This window comes from Micropterus dolomieu, linkage group LG12, assembly GCF_021292245.1.
Source record: "Micropterus dolomieu isolate WLL.071019.BEF.003 ecotype Adirondacks linkage group LG12, ASM2129224v1, whole genome shotgun sequence".
Classification (NCBI taxonomy): domain Eukaryota; kingdom Metazoa; phylum Chordata; class Actinopteri; order Centrarchiformes; family Centrarchidae; genus Micropterus; species Micropterus dolomieu.
In genome coordinates, this window is record NC_060161.1 from 23,665,961 (window position 1) to 23,676,309 (window position 10,349).

Sequence of the window (10,349 nt, forward strand, 5' to 3'; positions counted from 1 at the left end):
GTGGATCAGCCGACATATTGCCACCCCAAGACCCACAGCACTAGCAAGACTACAAAGTCAATAACCAATGAAGTGAGTCATTAAAAATTCAATTTATGTAAATTGTCAATGTGGTGCATAAAGAGCAGCATGGGAACCAAATTTTCTTTACAATGTTTAGTATTTGTCACGCCAAAGCTCAGTGTTATATTTTTTATTTTTTCAACAATTCTTTATTTGTGTTTATGCTAATATTCAGTTATCTTAAGATTCTATACAATATAAGAACAGAAAGTCAGTGATGGTCTGGGAAGGCATATCCTTGGAGGGTTACACAGACCTCTACATGTGTCATGAGTTGTAGTTTTTGCCATTTGTTTCTGGTGTCCTTCTGTTTACCTGTTCTTCTCGTTTCCTTGTCCTTAGTGTGTATGTCTTGTCTTGTGTTCTAGCTCGTAGTCCTGTGTTGATTTGATTTTGGTTTGGTAGTCTAGTTGTTATATTGTTTCTTAGTCACTGCCTTAACTCTTGTTCCTGCGTTTTAGTTCTTTGCCCTTGTTCCCAGTCCTGTACCTTAGTTCATGTTAAGTGTTCACTCTGGTCTGTTTTGTGTTCAGTAACCTGTGTTCCATCTGTTCCCCCGGTTGTCACTCTGCCTGCATGTCTCTCTATTTCCCTCTGCTCACTGTCTCTCTCTGCCTGCTTCGTTAATCTCATGTCCTTCACCTGTGTTGCTCCCGCCCTGCTCGTTAGTCCGACTGTGTATATATGCCTGGTGTTTCTGTCTTGTCTTTGTCGGGTCATTGTATGCTGTCTCCTGGAGTTGCTGTGAGGTCTCCTGTTGGTTGTCGTGTCTCCTGTTCATGTTATGCTGCTCTCTTTAGATCTCTGTTTGGACTACCTTAGTTTTTGGACTCTGTATTCAGCCACTCACCTGTAAGTGTGCTCGCTTTTGGTTCGTTCATTAAAACCCCTTTGTACTGTACCTCTTCCTGCCTTGCGTCCTGCGTTTGGGTCCTCCAACCTGCCTCACCCACACCAAACCGTGACAACATGCTACCCAACGATACCCTGACTGCTGTTAGGTACCGGAATGAAATCCTCAGGGCTGTTAGACAGCTATACTCCAACACTACTAACTGACTGCCACATGTCATTTGTGGTTGTTTGTGTTGGTTTCAAATAAATAAATGGTTGATTTGCTTTAACACCTTGTGTCACATGTCATTTGTTTTTGAGCTGTGTTCTGTCAATGTGTGCTACATATTGAGATGTGCTATTTAGCATCTTATTAGGTTTAGACTCGACAAGGCAGCATATATCGTCAGAACACAGCCTCATGTGGCCAGAAGTTTCTGGATGGCGAAGGCAGAGATGCCATTGACTGGCCCTCATGTACCCCAGAACTGAATCCAGTTCAGAAGATCTGGGACTGGGCATCTGATGCCGCCATTAACTGTCCATGTTGTGGTACTACAGAATCTCTCCACTACCTTGTGTTCTTTTGTTTCCCCCCCCTTCCCTGTGTTTTCTGTCTGTCCTCCCTGTCTGTGTTTGTCTGGGTGTGGCTACACTCTCTGGCTCCAGCGGCGCACCTGGTCCTCATTCCACTAATCAAGCTCCTGCAATATTTCAACCCAGTCCTCCTCACATTCTTCGCCAGATCGTCAGTTAACCACATGTGGTACATGCGTCAAGGCCTACTATCTACTCCCGTAAGATTCCTTACAATTTCTGTCTCCCTGGATTAACCTGGTTTTTCTCTGTGCCCAGGATCACACTACCTCCGGGAACTCTGCTGAACGCCACATCTTGCTCAGCTCACATCTTGCCTGGACAAACTCCCCTCCTCCGTGTTCTCCATTCTGCCCTGTTGGAACCTACCACCCAGTCTTCCGTTGCTCTTTTCAATAAAACCCTCTGTTACCCCTTCGAACTGTTCTGAGTCTGCCTTTGAGTCCTAAAGTTCTTGTATTATGACAGTCCAGGAGCTCTCTGATCCCAGATCCAGGTCTGAGAGGAGATCCCAAAGGACATCATGTATGTATGCCCAGTCGTTGTCAGGACTGCATATGACATATTACACTACTGAGTCACATTAAGTTGCCGTGATAATGGCCCTGTGAAATCCTTAATTTTTGCCAGATTCCTCCCAATTTTTCCATTAAATGTCTTACTGAATTCTGTGTTTTCAAATGTATTTAAATTTATAAACTACAATTAGGGAGACACTTCACAATGAATGTAGGTATATTGCAACAGTAGGATATCAAAATATAATTAATAGGGAACAATATATAATCAATCCATTGTTGCAATAGATGTAGGCCAATGTACAGATTTGGAACTATTTTGTTCATTGAGATTCGTCGTGTTCACTTAATTTGGTTGACAGCGCAAAGAGGGAGATGAGGAGAAAGAGCAAGATGGAGTCAGCACAAAGAGCACATGAACCAGGTGAGAAAGTTGACAGGTAGTCAAGACAACATTAATTTCAGTGGACTCCACAATGATTTCACATTACTAAAGCCTAGTTCACACTACACAGTTTTAAGCCCATGCTGTGATCAGCAATCGATCGGTGGTTGCCGATCGTTCTGTTGCTCCCCGACACATTTCTGACACATTGCAGACGCCAGCCAGATATCTGGAGGAGTCAGCCGACATTTACATCCAGCCAATGGGAGCAGGCAGCTACTTTTTCTCTGCAAAACACATTTTACTCACCTCCAGCTCTCTCTGTAACAACTACCTGAAAGCTACCTGCATGTGCTAATCCATTCTTTCATTCATATTCTTTGTCTTTATAATAGCTTTCTGTATAATAACAACAGCTGTTCCGTGTGTAGTGTCGCGTCATTTCCTGTTTTACATTTCATCTGTGTTTTCTTGACAAAATGTGGTTTGGAGACCAGTTCGCCTGCCTGCTTTTCAGTAACTAACATTATTTGTTTATCTTTTCACCAGAGAATAAATCTAAATTGAATGTTGCGAAGCAAACAGCGGCAGATCCTTGCTCACAAAGCTGGCTGCCCCTGCCTTGCATCACTAACAAAGTGTGTGTACAGAACAAATCGCTCCACATTTGCTTTGTACCGTTTGCTTTGTCGTAGGCTAAAATCAACACTGTGACATAATACCGGTGGTACACAGAGTAGTAGTATGGGTCGCATTAGCTGGTGAAGCCTTGCAACTGTAGGATGTTGCACCGCAGCTAAAGCACAACATCACAATACATTTCACAAGCTTTGCAGTTACCTGTCCAATAAGATGAAGGCCAACTCTGTGTCGGTTTTGTCAGTTCCAAAACAAAGTGGAGGTCTCTCCGTGACTGATGTTGACTGTGTTTTCACCCGACATCATCTGATTTGGCCTGATGGGCTTCAGTACATAAAACTTTGTTGTTGTTTTGTATCCCTACGTGGAGTTTATGTTGGTACACAGTTTTATCATGTGTTGTACTGGGAGTTTGTTGTTTTGTGGTGTTAGTGGGCTGCATTTCGTTAGCTGCGGTGTTGTCACAGTTGTCAGAGAGAGCGCACATTCAGCTACATTCTGACCCGACACCCTCACATAAGAAGCAGAATAGTGGCGGTTCCAAGCAAAGTGAGGCTACAGCTCATTTAAAATATGCAGTAAAAAAGTGATTTATTGATAAGTGATTTAATTGAGAAACTAAATATAGTCCCTTTAAAGTTGGAACTAAGGTGTCTTTAAAATTAGGAATGCCTTTAATTACAGCTGCCACGTTATTCACCGAGTTTCAAACACCGTGGGGAAGTTCCCGGCAAAATAAGAGGAGGATGAGAACCTGGTATGTTTTCTTTCTCTTTCTGCTATTTTATTGTGGTCATTGTTATTATTAGTTACTGTAATTATTAGTTATGCTTATGTTTAGAACCATGATTATATGAAAGACAAGAGTAACAAAAAGAAAGGCAGCAAAGATGTTGGAGGAAAAACAGAGAGGTGGCGAGGCAGACTGTCCAGAGGACCACCTCACAGCAGGCGCTGCTATGGAAACAGCAGGTCATAATGACAGACAGGCAGAGGGGTACACAGCATCGTGATTGCTTCAGCCACAGTCAAACACACTGTTTTGCATTTTGTTTTTGTCTCTCTAAGAAGCTATTTGTTCATTCATTTAGGCACACCTACTGGATGGAGATAATTTCAAAAGACTGATTGCAGGCTGAAAAATCTGGTTTGAGTCTTCAGGGAAATAGGAACCATCTAGAATCAGATTCTTAACTGAGCATCTGTCGTTGTGTGTTATAACATTGTTACATAATCAGAATAATTCAAGTTTTTGCATGTTTGAATAAATCTGCATTGAAAAGAGAAATGGCAGAGACAAAATACAGTTCACTCGTAGATGAATTGAAATCATTCAAACTTTATTTGTCACCTTCACCATCCATCATTACAAGGCTTTGGGGCCCCTAGCTCTGATTGTCGTTAGCCATTTGTTCAGAGCCCCGTCACCCATCCAAACTCTTCCACTCAATCACCAAGATGTCAGATCACAGATAAGTCCATAAACAGTGGACAGAAATAATTGATGAGCAGATCAAAGAGGAAATGGAGGAAAATACAGTTAGAGGATTATTAAGTAGACCTATTCCACTTTCACCCAATGTCCGTGAACTGTTTCTATTTTACTAACCTACAACATAAAGACTCAGCATAGACCCAAATATTACTCTGACACCACAAGAAAGAAACCCAGTTTCATTTTCTAGTAAAACGAAAATAAATACAAAAAACAGCTTTGGGATGTCACTCTAATAAAAGGAGGGGCAGCTAATGTGAAGATGATGAGATATTAGCGTACTGTTTTTACGTCGCCTCTGGCATTTTCAAAGAATAGCCGACACTTTAGACACGACAGCATGACCATTACTGAAACTCTCTCACAAGAAGCTGAACAGCCTGCAGAACGACTCATACAATCAAAAGAGCACTTAGAGAGACTCACAGCTGTGGAGAAATGGATCATAAATGAACAGTAGAGGGGAAATAAAACAGATTCTTCAGCTGGTTTGCAGTCAGACGCAAACATAGGAGGAAAAACATGTTCAAATACCTATTTTTATTGTACTTTTTAGTGTATTTACCTTTTTGTCTACAAATGACTGTCAGGAAGTTTGATTTACCACATGAATGCATTTGAGCATCAATTTATCCCACACTGTATCCAAGGATGGTTAAATCAAGGGCAACTGGACTTGATTGAAGATACTTGAAGACGTTTCGCCTCTCATCCAAGAGGCTTCTTCAGTTCTGAACTTCAGAAATTAATATATATGAGACATTATGAAATAAATTATCATATCAGAAAATACAGACAAAATCTGTAAAACCATGAAATTCTGAAATAATCCAACAAAATGTTAACACTCAGCTCTTTCTTACAAAAGTTATTTCATCCTGCTTCGTCTCACAGTAACAGGGTTTATTTCTAGTCATTTTTATTTCATTACAACAGTTTTTATTCCAAAATATCCTTTTTCCAAAGTGTGTTCAGAGTGTTATTCAGACCCAAGCAACAGCAAACTACAGAGCTGCCTTTGACCTGTTTATCTTGGTTGAAATGACTATGGTGAAATGTGGCATTATGAAACGGTAACGGAAAATGGTGTTGTGAAACCTTGAAAAAAGGACATTTTGATATAGAAACAGTTCAAATAAATATGAACTGCTGAGGTTTATTAGATTGAACTGTATTCACATGATAGTATATTTTATAGGCTTGTTTATTTATTTAATATTGAACACTTTAGGTCTCCATAAATGCGTAAATAGTGACAGACAAACACATACATTCAGTGTTTTCTTGTTATTTTACAGCAGGTTAAAGCAATTCAGGAGTTTCATTCAAAGACAAAATGCTTTATTTTACATGTAGCAGCTGATTTCAAACTAATTAAAATATAGTTGAAGATCAGCATCATCAACAAACTGATTCTAAGGATAAGGCTGGTGATCTTCTACATTTTTCCATGAAAAGACCAAAGCCAAAAATAAATGGATCCTACAAACACATATTGGATGTGTAGGGAGAGCCTTTTGCAGCTTCTTCCATTGTGTCATAGACTTCTATTGTCCTAGAAAAAAAAGTCATATTTGGATCTTTGAAAAATATAGAACAGCAGCAGCTTTATCCTTTATGGAAACAGTGTTTATGGAGCTTGAAGAAATATTCCACATATCTGAACACATGGTTCAACACAAATACCTGTAAATAAATAAAAACTGCTGTGCAACTCGTGCTTTCAAAGCTGAGGTTCCCCGGTAAATTCAGATAAGCACACTTTGAATTCAAATATTCACAACCACTTCATGAAACTGTTTATCATCTGCTGAGGTCTGTTTTCCACCAGCTCCACTTTTTATTCCTGTCTGAGCAGCAGCGGTTTGTGTGTTTTTCATTATTGTAACCTACAGTGCGGCAGACTCCAACCACAAAAGCATTGTGTGGCGGAGCACTTAAGCACTGCTGAACTAAAGATTAATTTTAAAGCGCCTACACTTGTTTCAATGTGCGTTTTTCAGAAGTGGTCTTTGTAGTTTTGCATTATGTAAAACATGTATAAAATCAATTTTTTATATCATTGCCACATGCCTTGTTCCATCTCTGTTGCCTGAAGTGTTACGCTGAACACAAGAGGGTCGACTAACTCGATGGCAAAGAACAGTTTTTATCCAGTGCTTCATGAAAAATACTAGTTAAAAATACAGTAATGGGACTCTTTCAAGTCCGGATAATAAATAATACACCGTTTTAATGAATCTCACACACATTACATCCTGTTGCCATGCCAACTTGGCTGGCCACGGAAAAAAATACAACATGAAGCAGAGAACCACTTCCTGGCTCACACACTCACACAAATATACACAGACACTCCGCCCCCCAGTTACTTAGAAGGATCCTGCTGATCACTGGTGGAATAAACATAAGAACATAAATGACACATTAAATATGAGCAGAATGCATTAAAAAGGGATCACAGCTGAGATAAGTGATGACATTTTAAGATCCCGGCCAACCCAGCTGGCTCACCAGCCTGATGCGCTCGCTTTGCCCTACTGTGCTTCCGGGTTCAGAATAAGCAGCTTTTGCCTGGTCCTTCATAAATGGAAATGTAGGTCCGTGTAACCCAAGAACATGAGCCATAGGAGGGCGTTTAGAGGATATGATAAAATATTCAAACACTCCAACCCACAGGCTTCAGGTCTTTGTGATGTCAAGTTGTTTTACATTTTTGTTTGTGCCAATGTGTGCGGCATGGGGTTGCTGGTATGTTATTAAATCCATGCCTTTCATATAGAACGTAGGTCTGGAGATCTTATTGCAATAACGGCTAAGATTTAAATAAAACCCCTCATCCAGAAACCTTGCCTTCAATGCAAAGTCTCTACGATGCAAGATGTGATCTCAGCTGGAGGTCCAAGGCTGAAGGGACATGCTTTATGTGTGCGTTCAATCTGTATGTGAGTCAAAGCGATAATGGGTGGCCACATTAAGTACCCAGCAGTCTTTAAGTTATCCTCTGGATAAGATCCGCATCGCTTTAGGGTCTGCAGTTTAGAGAAGAAGAAGAAAAGAAGAGTTGTTTATTGTGCTGTTGTATTAATGGCTGGATGTGATCTCAATGTCTGTCTGGCCTCTTATTAGCAGGCTCTTTGGAAGCCTGACAGCTGATCCCTTTATGTCATTATGTCTCTCTTAAGGACTTTAAATGGGATATGTTAGGGAGAGAAGGTGAAACAGAGCTTGAGAAACCGAGAATGAAAGCAAGTAACATGACACTTAACCAGTGTGATACACACAATGCCTACTCTGTGCCTCACAATAGGCCCAATATCGGCACTTCCCTATTGAGTCCTGGTCGCACATAACAGATTTGCTTCAAAGAACCACTTTCACCCATCCACTGTGGCCGGGCGTGCAGAGGTGTGCAATTGAGTCGAGTCCTACTGTAGACTTCTCCCAACCTTGTGTTTGCCAGCCCTGATACTCTTTCACTGACCAGAGAGGGGAGAGATTCAAGATCAAGTCCAAATATGTCTAACCCCCCTTTTTCCTCATTTATTTTGTCACAAACTCTGGGACAGTAGAGAAATTGATTCAAGAACAACGCAGACATTTTCTCAGGAGCATCCTCTCTTTCCACGCCCCCCACCAACCAAGCACCATTGTCTCAAAGGTCAGGATGGGTAGAACAATGCAGTCTGTTGGGCACTCAGTTTCTATTCAAGTTTCTATTTTTCAGTCTATGAGGCCTGGGTCTGTGAGGATTTAGGGCCTAACTTTGTGGTCCGACCTTGAGTTCCTGCAGCAGGCTTTGAGGTGGAGGTGGACCCTGTTCCTGATGCAGGGCCAGGGGCTGCTGGGGGCGGTTGGCTGCGTTGAACTTGCAGATGCCGAGGCAGGACTGCGCGTATTGGCTGCTGGACAGGATGTGACTGCTGTGGAGGCCGGAGCTGGTAGCCTCGACGGTAGCGCAGTGATTGGGAACGTAAGAGCACCCGTGTGTACTGGACCTCTGGCATGATGAGCTTGAGGCAGAGCTCCTGGGCCTGGCTCGAAAACCCACGGCTGAGATTTACTGGGAGGTCATAACCCACAATGTCGACTTTTCCACTAGGCTGCCAGGGGCGGAGATCCTTGTTTTTGATCTGTGCAGCTGAGCGGAGAAGTGGCATCCGCCCACCGAAGCAGCTTCTCATTAGCCTCTCCTGGGCTCGCCGAAGGAGTCGCACCTCCCTTGCCACACAGGCTGGCCCCAGAGCTGACAGCTGGCGCCACAGTGAGGCATTAAAGTGATCGTAGAGACGTGCATCTACAGAATTCCAAGCACGGATCTTAGTAGGAAGTCCTGGTGTCAGACTCCGCTTTGAGCTTGGCGTACGCATGTTGAGTTTAACATACAGAATGTCATCCAGATCCCAGGAGAGGAGATGGCGAAGGAGGACCAGCGACTCATCAAAATACTCAGCAATCATCACTAGGGAGAAAACTCGCTCCACCTCTGCCAGAAAAGCCCGTGCATATGCCACATCTGTTGCTGGGCGATCCTTGTCTCCACCCAAGTCAAACGTCAAGGTGTTGCGTGCATACATGGAGTCCTTTTCATCTGGTCGGTAGTAGCGCCAGGGTTCCTCTAAGAAAGCCTCAAGCGAGCCATTGGGGACCCTCTTGAAGCTCTGACAGTACTGGTTGTAGTAACTGAACAAAGACTCAAACATGGAGCCGGGCTCTCTCAGGATTGTGATATATATTGTGTCGTTGGGCATCAGACGCTGAAGTTCTGCCTTGTTGAAGCGCATGTGGCTGGTGATGATGTTCGGGGGTAGCGTGTGTGGGTGGACAAAGTGAGAGGTGAAGGTGCGTGGGTAGCAGAACTGATGGCTGCAGGTCTGCACAGGCAACGCCACCGTGAGGTTGTTGCGCTCTGCGAAGCGGAAAAGCAGGTTCTGCATGGTGGTGCTGGCCGTTTTGTGGGTCTTGAGGAAGGCCACATTGGTGTGCTTAGGTTTCAGGCCAGGGGAAGGGTGTGAGCGGAGAGCAGGACAACCGAGGTGGAAGGCCTCCATGGTCCTGCAGAAAGAAAAGGAAAGTGCAATAATGTATTTGAAGCTCCTTTAGCTCCAGAAAACAATGTGTGAAAAGTGGAGAGACAAGAGACAGAACAACAATAATGCTCAATGAATGGAGACAATAAAGACAGGAATGGGGAAAAGGTTTTATGTACAAAACATTTAGTTGAAAAGGGTACGAGAACAGAATACAGGGCTGTCAAAGATCTGTAACAACTCTACTATTATAATTGGTCCCTCGACCAACCTGGCAGTGCATCTGCACTCCATATCTGGGTATTTTGATTAGCCAATTCTTCTATTAATTTCAATTTAAAAGAAAAATACATTGTCAGATTTTTCATAGTAATTAGCACCATATGGACTTACAGAGAGATCGAGGGTATATAATGTGAGTGTTTGCATATGTGTGGGAGTGTCTCAATCACTCACCAGCTCAAGTGGCCCCCATGGTGCAGCAGAAGACTGACAGTGCTGATGGCGACGAAGAACAGGAATATCTTCTTCTGCGACATATCTCTCTGCTTCACTGGGACTGTGGGAGACAGGGAAGAAGAGTGAGCTGAATAGAGAACATCAGTAAAGGTAGAGTAGGAAAGCAGGAGAACGAGGGCAGGTGGAAGTGTAATGAGAATGCGATGAGGTGGAAGAGGAAGGTTCAGAGGGAGAAAAGATGAAAGGAAGCAGAAATGAGGACTGGACGGACAGGAAGAAGAAAACGAAGAAGAAGAGGGAAGAGAGAAAGCAGCCAAGAGGAAGAGATG

The 10,349-nt window shown here is 42.8% G+C and overlaps 1 protein-coding gene and 1 long non-coding RNA gene across 2 annotated transcripts; one reads left to right on the top strand and one right to left on the bottom strand.

Moving 5' to 3' along the window:
- The first annotated feature begins 714 nt into the window (after nucleotides 1-714).
- On the top strand, nucleotides 715-1,915 carry LOC123979831. The gene is made up of 2 exons (XR_006827338.1): nucleotides 715-1,663; nucleotides 1,753-1,915. It is a non-coding gene; the product is annotated as an uncharacterized LOC123979831 (long non-coding RNA).
- A 3,867-nt stretch (nucleotides 1,916-5,782) lies between these two features.
- On the bottom strand, nucleotides 5,783-10,100 carry gal3st3 (galactose-3-O-sulfotransferase 3). The gene is made up of 2 exons (XM_046063888.1): nucleotides 10,018-10,100; nucleotides 5,783-9,586 (listed from the first exon to the last, which is right to left on the bottom strand). The coding sequence occupies exons 1-2, from the start codon at nucleotides 10,098-10,100 to the stop codon at nucleotides 8,260-8,262; spliced, it is 1,410 nt and encodes a 469-aa protein (XP_045919844.1). The 3' UTR covers nucleotides 5,783-8,259.
- Between the last annotated feature and the right edge of the window lie 249 nt (nucleotides 10,101-10,349).